The sequence below is a fragment of the Poecilia reticulata genome, chromosome 4, assembly GCF_904066995.2.
Source record: "Poecilia reticulata chromosome 4, P_reticulata-male-v2, whole genome shotgun sequence".
Taxonomy (NCBI): domain Eukaryota; kingdom Metazoa; phylum Chordata; class Actinopteri; order Cyprinodontiformes; family Poeciliidae; genus Poecilia; species Poecilia reticulata.
The window spans coordinates 1620500-1635512 of record NC_088833.1 but is presented as its reverse complement, the minus strand read 5'-3'; the positions used below and the strand labels follow the sequence as shown (position 1 = coordinate 1635512).

Sequence of the window (15013 nt, the reverse complement as noted above, 5' to 3'; positions counted from 1 at the left end):
CAGGAAGTAAACAGGAAGTGGTCAGGATGTGAGCAGGAAGTAAACAGGAAGTGGTCAGGACGTGAGCAGGAAGTGGTCAGGATGTGAGCAGGAAGTGGTCAGGATGTGAGCAGGAAGTAAACAGGAAGTGGTCAGGATGTGAGCAGGAAGTAAACAGGAAGTGGTCAGGATGTGAGCAGGAAGTGGTCAGGATGTGAGCAGGAAGTGGTCAGGCGTTTCTCATCGTTCTTCCTGTTTGTCCTGCAGAACATTGAGCTGAAGGTGGAGGTTGAGAGTCTGAAGAAGGACCTGCAGGAGAAGCAGGAGCTTCTGGACCGGGCGCTGTGAGTAGCCGACCCGCTTCAGGCCTCCCGCCTGCTGGGTGCTCTTAAAGGGCCGGCGTCAGATTTATTTCAGCTGAGGAAAACCTTCAGACCAGACCGAATGTCTGCACAGAGACGTTTTGGTGATCCTGTTTTACGTCTAATATTAAATCCTCAGCCTGGGTCACAGATTTGTGGTTTTCAAATATCTAATGAATTATAAATTTGTATTTTGTGATCAATTTAAATGTAAGTTTTTTGCTCTCTAAACTAAATAGAGTGAAATGTGTCCCTTCAGCATGACTTAAAGCATTTCAGTCTTTCTTACTTTTTGATTTTAAATCCTGTTTAAAGGCTAAATGACTCAGATAATAACCACCAGAAATATCCATCAACAAACAAAAATCATGTTTTGAGATTTGCTCTTTATAAATACAAGAGAATCTTTGATGTTTGGGAGCTGAAGTTTTTCTGCCGCTTCGCCGAAACGGCTGCTGATGTTGTGACCCACTCAGATCCACAGCCGAGGTCCTGTCCGATCAGAATGAAGCGGAGCTGCAGCGCCGCCTGCTGGAGCGGCAGGACGAGGTCAGACACAAGCTGGACATGCTGGAGGACAAAGTTCAGCTGCTGCAAAAGGTCCAGAGTCTCTTCCTGATTGGCTGATATCCAGAAGCGGTCATCATCATGAGCGTTGTGGTTGTGTGGTCCAGGAGGCCGAGGCGGCCCGGAGCGAGGCCCGGCGCATGGCGTCGCTGGCGGACGCCGAGGCCCAGCGCTGCCTGGCCCTGCAGAGGGAGATGCTGGAGAAGATGGAGGAACACGGAACGAGTCCGACTGACGCAGACAGGTGACTGGATGCTTTTCACTCTTCAGTTCACCGCTGGCTCCACGTAGATCTGGGTCTGGGTGAGTTCTGCCCTCAGACCTCTGAGCTTCGCTCCACTTCCTGTTTCAGGCTGATTGAGGATCTGGTGCAGCAGAAACAGTCGCTAAGCCTCCAGGTCGAAGAGCTGCAGGTCAAAGTTCATGACCTTTCATCATCCTCGCTGGAGAACAGAGAACGAGGCGCCGAGGTATTTTTACCGCCATCCGTCTTTTCCTGACGGCTAGAGCAGAAATAAAACTTCACCCTGAAGATTTTAAACTAATGAAAATATTTAATAGTCTGTAAATAATGAATCAGATTTTATCTGAACCTTTATCGATGATTTAAACGAGCCAGTCCGGCGTCGGGGAGAAGCGGCTTCATCGCCTGTTAGCGAATGTAGCTTGTGCGTCAGACATACAGGTGTACCAGAAACATGCAATTACTAAAGTTCCAACTGGAACTTTTACATAAAAAACGTGTAATTAATCATACAAGAAAAGGTTTTAATGCAATAAATCCATAGAATGAATGAATTAAAACAAATATTTGGCTGAAATAATTTTATTCAGCTGATTAAACACAGAAAAAAAAAGCAGCTTTAAGCTTTTAAAGTGCAGTGGATTTAATTATTCCATAGTTAATGAGGCTTTAAGAATATTAAATAATGGTTAAAGTTGAAACATATTTAAAATTTATGTTTTTCTGTAATTTATTGAACTTTTCTGGGGTTGGAGTTTGAACCCCTGAGAGATTTTCTCCTTCGTGTTAATAACCGAAACTAAAAACAAAATGTTAAGTTAGAAGCATTTGAACCGCCGGACGCCTGAGCAGCTTCTGCTGAAACGATGGTGGGATCCCACAGGGCCGTGTGTTCGGACCTCTGGGCTTCATCAAAATCACGTCCAACACGGCGGCTAAATTTCCTCAAGCATGTTTGATGAAACCGATCGGCTGCTTTCGGGAAGTTAAAGTCGAAATGTTTCGGCCTGAAATCTGAAACCAGGCCTGAAAACCAGCCTCACAAAACGACACACAGTTGGTCTTTCCTGCTTTTACCGCACCGAATAAAACCCCAGAAACTCCAATAATCGGTTTATTTTCTAAATGAATTCCTGCTGTGGCGCCACCTGCTGGTGAACCAGCGTAAAATCTGCTGTGGATCTCTGCTTTTTATGCACATTTTATCTAAATAACCGTAATTTATTCTACTTTTCTGTTTTCTTTGCACCTTGCAGCAGACAGATGTACTTTATGAAGCTTCTTCGGTTTTTAAAATGTTACGTTAAAACTTCCGTTTGTAATAAATCGTAAACGTTCGTCAGTAAGTTAGTTTGTAATCGCGACCCGCTGACCGTTCGGAGCAACGAGGAGCGGGAGAGGAAACCACGGCGACGGCTCGTCCGTCAGTCGGCCATGTTTGGCACTTCTCCCTGATTGGGATTAATTGATCTTTGATTGCGAGCCTCGTCCCAGACGATGGATGGTTGCCGTGGCGTCCGGACGGTGACGGATGTGGATCCGGCGGCGGTCCGGGAAAACAAACCCCGCATGGCCGTAGATCTGTCAACGTAGATGCTGCTCGCTGTGACGGATGGAGACGTTTGGCGGTGAAACCGGTTGCCCCGGAAACGGGCTTGAACCAGTTGTCATGGCGACGTAAATGACTGAGCGTCACAGCAATAAGAGCCCCACAGAAACGGACCTTTCAAACGTTCCCACTTGCAGCGGCTTCATTTGGGACTCCAGGCTTTAGCTCCACGTTCGTTCGTAGACGACATGATTCCTGAGCATAATGTCAGTTTTATGGGTTTTCAACATCATTGATTGGAATCTGTTGTGACAAACTGATCGCGTTAAGAAGTTTATCCCGATACGTGATAAACGACGCGGCAAACTTCCACCCTGACGGCTCCCTGTGCTCTGCTGCGTGGAAACAGAAACCCGAAGCGGCTGAAACACGATTCATGTCAGTAAAAATGGAGCTTTAGATGTTTGTTCAACTTCTGAATCCTCAGATCAGCTGCTGCTGCTGGTGGCGGCGCCGCTTTCTGGGTCGGGTCGTTTCCGTGTCTGCTGTTCGGCTGCAACGATTTCCGTCCTTTTTTAACTTTCCGGGTGCGTTACCGTGGCAACAGCGTTTTTTTATTTTTATTTTTACAAATAATACCTGAACTCTGACCTGAAATCCCAGAGGAGCTGAACAGGTGAAGCAGGAAGTTCGAAGCGTCTCTTCCTTCCTTCACGACGGGAAATAGAAGATCTTTGGCAACCAGAGCGGAAACAAACACCCAGCCAGAGTTTAAGGATCTGATCCCCGGCTCCATGAAACCAGGAGCGTCTAGAGCAAAGGAGGCGGATTAGCAGTGATGATGTCTGTCGTAACGGATGGGAGAGGCCTGCTCAGAAACGTTGGTAGACTGGCTGCTGCTGCTGCTTTCCTCCCGTCGCGTCAGAGTTGAACTCCTGTTGGGATGAAGAAAGCAGCTTTCAGTTTGACGTCACCAGCCGTCCGTCCGTCCGTCTCTGGTCCCACTGAAACATTTCAGCTCATTCTGAGGCGGACTGTCCCTTTAAGACAACAGCCTGGAAGCTCTTCTCCAAAACTGCAGCAGGAGATTCTGTCCTTCAAAACCAAATCCAGTCCAACCTGCACCAGAAACGCTTCATGTTTTCAAACCCAGAGGATTTTATTTCCAGATTCTTCCACCGGTAACCAGAAGCTCGCTGTCGGGATGCTTTTTACTCTCCAGGAGGAAGTGATCCATTTCTGGAGGACATTTCCTGGTTGTATGCAGACGGTGAGGTGAAGACCAGGCCAGAGAAGCCAGGCTTCGCTCTCAAGAGGTCTCACTCCTCCACAAATTCCACGACAATCCGCTTTCTGATCCAGTTTCCTTTAAAAGTCTGCCTCGTTTTCTTTTCTTGGGGAATTTCATGAAGTGTTGCCCTCAAGAAATCTTTGATTTTTTTTCATGTGAGTGTGCAGAGTGTTTAATACATGATGCTAAATACTGCAACAGATTTATTTAAACTGTGTTGAGGACAAAAGTCTATTAATATAAAAGTAAATAAATATCAGTTTGTGGAAACAATGAATTTGACTCATGTCACACTTTTCTCCCAGTGAAGGCATTTTACATAAATTAAACATTTTGGGGAAATTAAATGCTATTTTTGGATATTTAATCATAAAAAGAGGAAGACGCGGATGTTACTTAAATACGCATAATAAAAGTTTCTCCATGTCTCTGATTAAAGCTGCATTCTGCGACCTGGCCACATGGTGGCGCCACAGTCACAGTACAGCCATTCATCGGGGATTTTTGTAGTTTCTGGAGTGGAGCATCTTCCTTCATACATATGATCTTTGGTTGCGGAGTGACGCATCCTGTCTGCCATAGAGGATCTTCGTGCTCCTCTCCGTCGCCGCCTCGCAGTGAAAGCAGCGGTTCCGCTCCGTCCGCGGCTGGTTCTGCCGTTAACCGGAACCAGAACCGGAACCGTGAAGATTCTGACCCTGCAGGAGGAAAACCGGGATTTATTTTCCTTGTCATGGGAAGATTTAAAGGGGCCGCGCACCCATTTCCCTGAAACCTTCCGGGGAGGGAAAAGAATCACGGCCCAGGAGGAGAATCTGCGGGATCCGGCGAGATTTGCCCCGCAGCTTCTTCCATCCGCATCACCGCCAGCCTGCGCGGCGATTTAAAATTAACGACCAGTGGTGACCTCTGACCCCTGCGGGATGCTGGACGCGGTGAGGATGAAGGAGGCCTGCCGGATCTGCGCCCGGGAACTGTGCGGGAACCAGCGGCGCTGGATCTTCCACCCCGCAGCCAAGCTGAGCCTGCAGGTGCTGCTGGCCCACGCCCTGGGCCGCGGGCTGGGCCGGGACGGCCGCGGGGAGTTCGCCTGCTCCAAGTGCGCCTTCATGCTGGAGCGGATGTTCCGGTTCGACACGGTGGTGGCCCGGGTGGAGGCGCTGTCCCTGGAGCGGCTGCAGCGGCTGCTGCTGGAGAAGGAGCGGCTGCGGCTCTGCGTCGCGGGGCTGTACCGCAGGAGCAACCCGGGGGAGGCCGGCGGGGAGGACGCGGAGCTGGACGGAACCTACGCGGACCTGATCCAGGACGACCTGGTGTTCTCCGGGTTCGAGTCCTGGGCGGATCGGGAGGACGCGGCGCCGGACCAGCCGCTCCACCACTGCACCGGAGCCGAGGCCGGCCTGAAGCCCCGCAGGTGCCGCGGCTGCGCGGCGCTGCGGGTCGCGGACTCGGACTACGAGGCGGTCTGTAAGGTTCCGAGAAGGTTCGGTCGCAGAAGCACCTCCTGCGGGCCGTCGACCCGCTACTCCGCCTCCGCTGTGGGGGTGGAGGACCTGAGCAGAACCTGCGAGGCAACACCGGTCCCGATGGATGTTCCTGCAGCCGACAAACGGAGCCACAGCCCCGCGTCCTCCGTGGAGTCTCTGGAGCTGCACAGAACCAAGGAGGAACCGGACCCGAACCCGAACCCGGAGGAGACTGGGAGCTCCCTGCCCAGGGCGGAGGCGCTGCTGGGCCTCCTGCGGGGCTGGGAGTACCGGCCGGTGACCCCGCCCAGGGGCAGCAGGCTCCCGGTTCTGGTCAAAGGCAAGCTGGATCCGAACCCGTCCTCCCACCCGGCCGTCCCGGTGGTGGTGCAGGCGGAGCTGGAGGAGCTGCAGGAGCTGCAGGAGCAGTGGCTGGATGACTACCTGCCGTTCCAGCAGGTAGACGGAGAGCCGAGGCGGTGGCGGGAAAAGCGGGCCTGCGCCACGGGGAGGGCGCCGCCTGCAGGGGGCGCCACATGTTGGGGAACTGAGCATCTAGTGAACATTTTCTGGATGTTATAATGTCACATAGTTCACTAAAAAATAGCAACTTATTGCTACAAAACATCTCGGTTAAAATTTTACGCCCGTGATGTCACCCATCCGTAAGAAGAACTAAAATCAAGCAGTGAAGGGGTTAATTTTAATGTTTAGGATGATTTGATTTAGCAGAAAGACATTTCACACATTTAGAGCATTTATTTAGATATATTTTAAGTTGCTTGCTAATATTTAACCATCTTTAATAAGATAAATTTGTATCAGTCTCAAATCAGTTGGGGGGCCACAAAAAAATCAGCCCAAGGGCCACAAACGGCCCCCGGGCCGCATGTTGGACATCCCTGCTCTGGATTTAAAACGGGAGTTTTTCCTGTTGCTCCTCCATTACGGCTCCCCAACGTCCGTATCCTAGCAACCCCTGCGTCGCCTTGGCAACAGTCTCCACGGCGCGGCGTCCCTCATAGCTCCCATTGTGATGTAAATGGTGAGCTCCCAGTTTACCCAGTTTACCCAGGAGGCTGCAGGCGACCTTCACTTCGTCCTTCAGAACCAGCAGCAGCGCCGCGTCCTCCATCTTGGAATTTGGTTTCGCTCGTAAAGCCACGACGCTAAACGAAGTCGGAGGTTCGATCAGAAGCAACCGGATGTTTCCTGCAGCAGCTTTTCAGGCTAAAAACGAGATTCAGTCAGAAAAACTGGAACGTTTCACCAGATTTCTGCTCCTGATGCGTTTCCTGTCCCCCTGATGCGTTTCCTGTCTCCCTGATGCGTTTCCTGTCTCCCTGATGCGTCTCCTGTCTCCCTGATGCGTCTCCTGTCTCCCTGATGCGTTTCCTGTCTCCCTGATGCGTTTCCTGTCTCCCTGATGCGTTTCCTGTCTCCCTGATGCGTTTCCCTGATGCGTTTCCTGTCTCCCTGATGCGTGTCCTGTCTCCCTGATGCGTTTCCCTGATGCGTTTCCTGTCTCCCTGATGCGTTTCCTGTCTCCCTGATGCGTTTCCTGTCTCCCTGATGCGTCTCCCTGATGCGTTTCCTGTCTCCCTGATGCGTTTCCTGTCTCCCTGATGCGTCTCCTGTCTCCCTGATGCGTCTCCTGTCTCCCTGATGCGTTTCCTGTCTCCCTGATGCGTTTCCCTGATGCGTTTCCTGTCTCCCTGATGCGTTTCCTGTCTCCCTGATGCGTTTCCTGTCTCCCTGATGCGTCTCCCTGATGCGTTTCCTGTCTCCCTGATGCGTTTCCTGTCTCCCTGATGCGTTTCCTGTCTCCCTGATGCGTTTCCTGTCCCCCTGATGCGTTTCCTGTCCCCCTGATGCGTTTCCTGTCTCCCTGATGCGTTTCCTGTCCCCCTGATGCGTTTCCTGTCCCCCTGATGCGTTTCCTGTCTCCCTGATGCGTTTCCTGTCCCCCTGATGCGTCTCCCTGATGCGTTTCCTGTCTCCCTGATGCGTTTCCTGTCTCCCTGATGCGTTTCCCTGATGCGTTTCCTGTCTCCCTGATGCGTTTCCTGTCCCCCTGATGCGTCTCCCTGATGCGTTTCCTGTCCCCCTGATGCGTCTCCCTGATGCGTTTCCTGTCTCCCTGATGCGTCTCCCTGATGCGTTTCCTGTCTCCCTGATGCGTTTCCTGTCTCCCTGATGCGTTTCCTGTCTCCCTGATGCGTCTCCCTGATGCGTTCCTGTCTCCTGATGCGTTTCCTGTCTCCTGATGCGTTTCCTGTCCCCTGATGCGTTTCCTGTCCCCTGATGCGTTTCCTGTCCCCTGATGCGTTTCCTGTCTCCCTGATGCGTTTCCTGTCCCCTGATGCGTTTCCTGTCCCCCTGATGCGTTTCCTGTCTCCCTGATGCGTTTCCTGTCTCCCTGATGCGTTTCCTGTCCCCCTGATGCGTTTCCTGTCTCCCTGATGCGTTTCCTGTCCCCCTGATGCGTTTCCTGTCTCCCTGATGCGTTTCCTGTCCCCCTGATGCGTTTCCTGTCCCCCTGATGCGTTTCCTGTCCCCCTGATGCGTTTCCTGTCTCCCTGATGCGTTTCCTGTCTCCCTGATGCGTTTCCTGTCTCCCTGATGCGTTTCCTGTCCCCCTGATGCGTTTCCTGTCTCCCTGATGCGTTTCCTGTCCCCCTGATGCGTTTCCTGTCTCCCTGATGCGTTTCCTGTCCCCCTGATGCGTCTCCCTGATGCGTTTCCTGTCTCCCTGATGCGTTTCCTGTCTCCCTGATGCGTTTCCCTGATGCGTTTCCTGTCTCCCTGATGCGTTTCCTGTCCCCCTGATGCGTCTCCCTGATGCGTTTCCTGTCCCCCTGATGCGTCTCCCTGATGCGTTTCCTGTCTCCCTGATGCGTCTCCCTGATGCGTTTCCTGTCTCCCTGATGCGTTTCCTGTCTCCCTGATGCGTTTCCTGTCTCCCTGATGCGTTTCCTGTCTCCCTGATGCGTCTCCCTGATGCGTTTCCTGTCTCCCTGATGCGTTTCCTGTCTCCCTGATGCGTTTCCCTGATGCGTTTCCTGTCTCCCTGATGCGTTTCCTGTCCCCTGATGCGTCTCCCTGATGCGTTTCCTGTCCCCCTGATGCGTCTCCCTGATGCGTTTCCTGTCTCCCTGATGCGTCTCCCTGATGCGTTTCCTGTCTCCCTGATGCGTTTCCTGTCTCCCTGATGCGTTTCCTGTCTCCCTGATGCGTCTCCCTGATGCGTTTCCTGTCTCCCTGATGCGTTTCCTGTCCCCCTGATGCGTTTCCTGTCCCCCTGATGCGTTTCCTGTCTCCCTGATGCGTTTCCTGTCCCCCTGATGCGTTTCCTGTCCCCTGATGCGTTTCCTGTCTCCCTGATGCGTTTCCTCCCTGATGCGTTTCCTGTCTCCCTGATGCGTTCTGTCCCTGTCTCCCTGATGCGTTTCCTGTCCCCTGATGCGTTTCCTGTCCCCTGATGCGTTTCCTGTCTCCCTGATGCGTTTCCTGTCTCCCTGATGCGTTTCCTGTCCCCCTGATGCGTTTCCTGTCTCCCTGATGCGTTTCCTGTCTCCCTGATGCGTCTCCCTGATGCGTTTCCTGTCTCCCTGATGCGTTTCCTGTCTCCCTGATGCGTTTCCTGTCTCCCTGATGCGTCTCCCTGATGCGTTTCCTGTCTCCCTGATGCGTTTCCTGTCCCCCTGATGCGTTTCCTGTCTCCCTGATGCGTTTCCTGTCTCCCTGATGCGTTTCCTGTCTCCCTGATGCGTTTCCTGTCTCCCTGATGCGTTTCCTGTCTCCCTGATGCGTTTCCCTGATGCGTTCCTGTCTCCCTGATGCGTTCCTGTCTCCCTGATGCGTTTCCCTGATGCGTTTCCTGTCTCCCTGATGCGTTTCCTGTCTCCCTGATGCGTTTCCTGTCTCCCTGATGCGTTTCCTGTCTCCCTGATGCGTTTCCCTGATGCGTTTCCTGTCTCCCTGATGCGTGTCCTGTCTCCCTGATGCGTTTCCCTGATGCGTTTCCTGTCTCCCTGATGCGTTTCCTGTCTCCCTGATGCGTTTCCTGTCTCCCTGATGCGTCTCCCTGATGCGTTTCCTGTCTCCCTGATGCGTTTCCTGTCTCCCTGATGCGTTTCCTGTCTCCCTGATGCGTTTCCTGTCCCCCTGATGCGTTTCCTGTCCCCCTGATGCGTTTCCTGTCTCCCTGATGCGTTTCCTGTCCCCCTGATGCGTTTCCTGTCCCCCTGATGCGTTTCCTGTCTCCCTGATGCGTTTCCTGTCCCCCTGATGCGTCTCCCTGATGCGTTTCCTGTCTCCCTGATGCGTTTCCTGTCTCCCTGATGCGTTTCCCTGATGCGTTTCCTGTCTCCCTGATGCGTTTCCTGTCCCCTGATGCGTCTCCCTGATGCGTTTCCTGTCCCCCTGATGCGTCTCCCTGATGCGTTTCCTGTCTCCCTGATGCGTCTCCCTGATGCGTTTCCTGTCTCCCTGATGCGTTTCCTGTCTCCCTGATGCGTTTCCTGTCTCCCTGATGCGTCTCCCTGATGCGTTTCCTGTCCCCCTGATGCGTTTCCTGTCTCCCTGATGCGTTTCCTGTCCCCCTGATGCGTTTCCTGTCCCCCTGATGCGTTTCCTGTCTCCCTGATGCGTTTCCTGTCTCCCTGATGCGTTTCCTGTCCCCCTGATGCGTTTCCTGTCTCCCTGATGCGTTTCCTGTCTCCCTGATGCGTCTCCCAGCAGCTGATCGGCGAGCAGCAGCACCAGCTCAGTCGGTACCAGCGCGCCGCGGGTCAGTGTGTGGGGGAGCTGCAGCAGGCCCAGATCCAGGTCCGATCGCTGCAGGTCAACATCAGAGAGAGCGAGGCTCGGAACCAGGTACCAGACCCGGCCTCTGGGCCGGAACCGGCCTCTGGGCCGGTCCGGTTCCGAGATGCTGAGGATGTTTCTGTCTGGTCTGCAGAAGCTGCAGGAGCGTCTGGCTGCCATGGAGCTGCAGCTGCGCTCGGCGCAGGACGAGGCGCAGCTGCAGGAGAGGCTCATCCAGAACCTGACGGACGGCGTCGGGTCCAAGGAGGCCGAGGTGAAGCAGCACGACGCGCCGCATGCTAGCAGCTGCTGGCTAACGATGCTAGAAGCTGCTAGCTAACGATGACTAACAGCTGCTGGCTAACAATGGCTAGCAGCTGCTGGCTAAAGATGCTAGCAGCTGCTGGCTAACGATGCTAAGAGCTGCTGGCTAACAATCCTAGCAGCTGCTGGCTAACGATGCTAAGAGCTGCTGGCTAACAATCCTAGCAGCTGCTGGCTAACAATGCTAAGAGTAGCTGGCTAACGATGCTAGCAGCTGCTGGCTAACGATGCTAGCAGCTAACACTGCTGCTAGCTGTTAGTAACGCAGCGCTCTTCAACGTACCTCTGACATGTGAAAGGAAAACAGACGCTTTGCTTTGCTAAGTTCAACACTGACAGGAAAAGTTTAAATTATGAAACGATAAGCAGGAAGAGGGACGTAGCTCAGTCATGCTAGCTTGACTTTGACAGTCGTAACATGTAGATGCTGCAGAATTTGTTCAGTTAGAAACGATCACAAAATAAACATCAAGCCTGAAAACGTGGATCTGTGACAGACTGAATGTTCTGATCGTCGTGTTTTTGAATCCCGATTCGATAGTGGAGCTGCTGTTGCTATGGCAACGGGCCTGTGCGTAGCGCAGCCGGCAGAGCGAATAAAGAGGTTTTGATTGTTCAGAGTTTGTTCCACGAGCTGAATGAGCAACAGCTGCATCTCCAGGTTTATGTGTTGCAGGTTTCTGACCTGAGCCGAGCCTTGGAGGAGCAGAGCCAGGCGCTGCGATCCCTCAGGGAGGCCGCCGACCGCAGCCAGGTTGGAGCCTGGCGGCGCCACCATGAGGCTGAATTACCTCATGTTTACTTCAGGGCCTCATGCAAACAGAAATATTTGGTTTAATTTTCTGTTTTTGCGTCATGTGACCTGTGGAAACGCCACAGTAGCATGCTAACGTCATGTTACTCTTTGTCGTTAGCATGTTACTATGGAAACGCCACAGTAACATGCTAACGTCATGTTACTCTTTGTCGTTAGCATGTTACTATGGAAACACCACAGTAACATGCTAACGTCATGTTACTCTGTCGTTAGCATGTTACTATGGAAACGCCACAGTAACATGCTAACATCATGTTACTCTGTTGTTAGCATGTTACTATAGAAACGCCACAGTAACATGCTAACGTCATGTTACTCTGTCGTTAGCATGTTACCATGGAAACGCCACATTAACATCCTAACGTCATGTTACTCTGTCGTTAGCATGTTACCATGGAAACGCCACAGTAACATGCTAACGTCATGTTACTCTGTCGTTAGCATGTTACCATGGAAACGCCACATTAACATGCTAACGTCATGTCACTCTGTCGTTAGCATGTTACTATAGAAATGCTACAGTAACATGCTAACGTCATGTTACTGTTTGTTGTTAGCAGAATGCAGACATGCATTTGTACAGTGCAGCTAACTGACCCGCCGCCCCTCCCCAACCCGTAGCTGTCCGGCACCGAGGCGGCTCCGGGTCGGGGCGAGGTTCTGGCCCTGCAGGGGGCGCTGTTCCAGGCTCAGCTGGAGCTGCAGGCGGCCCAGCGCGCTCAGCGCCGGGCGGACCGCGCTCAGGAGGATCAGAACCGGGCCCTGGAGAGGCTGGAGAGAGACCTGCAGGGGGCGCTGCAGCACCGCAGGGAGACGGAGCGACACAACCGGGTCAGCAGAGCCGCCGACTGACCCGACTGGCGCCGGCCGCAGAGGTTCTGATGGGTTTCTGTGTCCAGGAGCTGCAGCTGATTCTGCAGACGGTCCGGTCCGACCTGCAGGCGAGGGAGGAGCAGCTGAGCGAGGGCGAGCAAGAGAGACGGCTGGAGAGGGAGGAGAGAGAGCGCAGCGTCGCCGAGCTGAGGGCCGACCTGCAGCTGAAGGAGCAGCTGCTTCAGGTCAGAGGTCAAACTGCAGCAGCAGAGCGAAAGTTTAACGTTTTATCATGTTATTTATTTTAAAAAGACGTTTCAACAAGAGGCGATGAACTACAGGAAACTGAGGACTAACCAGGACTAACCAGGGTTAACCAGGACTAACCAGGGTTAACCAGGACTAACCAGGGTTAAACATGACTAACCAGGGTTAACCAGGGTTAACCAGGGTTAACCAGGGTTAACCAGGACTAACCAGGGTTAACCAGGACTAACCAGGGTTAAACATGACTAACCAGGGTTAACCAGGACTCACCAGGGTTAACCAGGACTAACCAGAGTTAAACATGACTAACCAGGGTTAACCAGGACTAACCAGAGTTAACCAGGGTTAACCAGGACTAACCAGAGTTAACCAGGGTTAACCAGGACTAACCAGAGTTAAACATGACTAACCAGGGTTAACCAGAACTAACCACGGTTAGTCCAGGACTAACCAGCACCTGGTTAGTCCTGGACTAACCAGGACTAACCAGGTTACATGAAGCTAACAGGCTACATGGAGCTAGATGAAGCTAACAGGCTACATGGAGCTACATGAAGCTAACAGGCTACATGAAGCTAACAGGCTACATGAAGCTAACAGGCTACATGAAGCTAACAGGCTACATGAAGCTAACAGGCTACATGGAGCTAGATGAAGCTAACAGGCTACATGGAGCTAGATGAAGCTAACAGGCTACATGGAGCTAGATGAAGCTAACAGGCTACATGAAGCTAACAGGCTACATGGAGCTACATGAAGCTAACAGGCTACATGGAGCTAGATGAAGCTAACAGGCTACATGAAGCTAACAGGCTACATGGAGCTACATGAAGCTAACAGGCTACATGAAGCTAACAGGCTACATGAAGCTAACAGGCTACATGGAGCTACATGAAGCTAACAGGCTACATGAAGCTAACAGGCTACATGAAGCTAACAGGCTACATGGAGCTAGATGAAGCTAACAGGCTACATGAAGCTAACAGGCTACATGGAGCTACATGAAGCTAACAGGCTACATGAAGCTAACAGGCTACATGGAGCTACATGAAGCTAACAGGCTACATGAAGCTAACAGGCTACATGGAGCTACATGAAGCTAACAGGCTACATGAAGCTAACAGGCTACATGGAGCTAGATGAAGCTAACAGGCTACATGGAGCTACATGAAGCTAACAGGCTACATGAAGCTAACAGGCTACATGAAGCTAACAGGCTACATGGAGCTAGATGAAGCTAACAGGCTACATGAAGCTAACAGGCTACATGGAGCTACATGAAGCTAACAGGCTACATGAAGCTAACAGGCTACATGGAGCTACATGAAGCTAACAGGCTACATGAAGCTAACAGGCTACATGGAGCTACATGAAGCTAACAGGCTACATGAAGCTAACAGGCTACATGGAGCTACATGAAGCTAACAGGCTACTAAACGACATCAGTAAAAATATCAAGATTCCTTTTATTCGTTTCAGTTTCTAGATTTAGGATTCATGTTCCACCTCATTATTAAATTTGAACGGTTCCTTTTCAACATTTAACTAAATATTAAATTTTCTCTTCCATGTTTTCATCATTTTCAGACTAATATAAAAGTTTCTCCTCCTTTTCTTCCATTAATCAATAAACGTATTGATTTGTGCTGCAGGAAAACGGCGACATGCTGAAGGAGCAGAAGGAGAACCGAGACTCTGTGCTGCAGAAGCTGCGGCAGCGAATAGCGCAGCGAGACGCAGCGCTGCAGGTGAAGCAGATCCTCCGGTTTAACTCCATCATCATCGTTAAACTGAAACCTGACCCGCTGTCTCCGCCTGCTGCAGCGAGCATCGGACCAGGCGTTTCGCTCGGCGCAGCAGCGGGACGCGGCGAGCCGGCGGCTGCAGCTGCTGCTGCGGGAGAAGGAGCGCGACCTGGAGAGGCAGCGCCGCGTTCTGGCCCACAACGAGGAAACCATCGCTGTAAGTGTTCGCAGCGGCGAGGCGAGGCTCCGGCTCCCCGCCCACCGTCTGTGTGTCTGACCCAGAGCCTGCAGGCGCTGCTGAGGGGGAAGGAGCTGCAGCTGCAGCAGCTGGACGACGCCTGCGCCGGCGTCCGGCGGCGGCAGCGGGACTCCGACGAGCGGACCAGTCAAATCCTGAGGGAGAGAGACGGCGTCATCGAGCAGCTGCAGGCGGCGCTGCTCGCTCGCACGCAGGAGGCCCAGGTGATGTAAACGTTCCCAGAAGTCATCTGGATAATCAATAATGTTCTGAGACCATTTCAGCTAATATGATGCTAATAATCAATAATCGTTCAATGAATATTTAACACTGGAACATTTCAGATATACAAAATAAATAAACGCTCAGCACAGCTTAGCTTAGCTTCTCTTAGCTTCTCTTGTCTAAGTGAAGGAGCAAAGTTAGCCAGTAAAGCTACATGAGGCTAACAGGCTACATGAAGCTAACGCTAACAGGCTACATGGAGCTAACAGGCTACATGGAGCTACATGAAGCTAACAGGCTACATGAAGCTAACAGGC

At 52.2% G+C, this 15013-nt stretch overlaps 2 protein-coding genes across 18 annotated transcripts in view; both read left to right on the top strand.

Moving 5' to 3' along the window:
• The window catches only part of LOC103463200 (myomegalin), a 50096-nt gene extending 45757 nt beyond the window's left edge, over positions 1–4339 (top strand). Inside the window, exons 6-10 of the mRNA XM_081605911.1 lie at positions 247–323; positions 818–941; positions 1016–1152; positions 1261–1378; positions 3189–4339. Coding sequence (XP_081462037.1) covers positions 247–323; positions 818–941; positions 1016–1152; positions 1261–1378; positions 3189–3344 — 612 coding nt within the window. The 3' untranslated portion in view covers positions 3345–4339. The remainder of the gene's footprint in view (positions 1–246; positions 324–817; positions 942–1015; positions 1153–1260; positions 1379–3188) is intronic.
• A 134-nt stretch (positions 4340–4473) lies between these two features.
• Positions 4474–15013, top strand: part of LOC103463242 (myomegalin-like) — a 37750-nt gene continuing 27210 nt past the window's right edge. For 16 of the 17 annotated variants that reach the window (XM_081605901.1, XM_081605900.1, XM_081605897.1 and 13 more), the window contains exons 1-9: positions 4474–5917; positions 10199–10336; positions 10422–10541; positions 11268–11345; positions 12030–12239; positions 12308–12466; positions 14141–14236; positions 14313–14450; positions 14516–14695. In XM_081605901.1, coding sequence (XP_081462027.1) covers positions 4916–5917; positions 10199–10336; positions 10422–10541; positions 11268–11345; positions 12030–12239; positions 12308–12466; positions 14141–14236; positions 14313–14450; positions 14516–14695 — 2121 coding nt within the window. In that variant the 5' untranslated portion in view covers positions 4474–4915. The remainder of the gene's footprint in view (positions 5918–10198; positions 10337–10421; positions 10542–11267; positions 11346–12029; positions 12240–12307; positions 12467–14140; positions 14237–14312; positions 14451–14515; positions 14696–15013) is intronic. The other variant, XM_081605902.1, reaches the window with a different exon arrangement.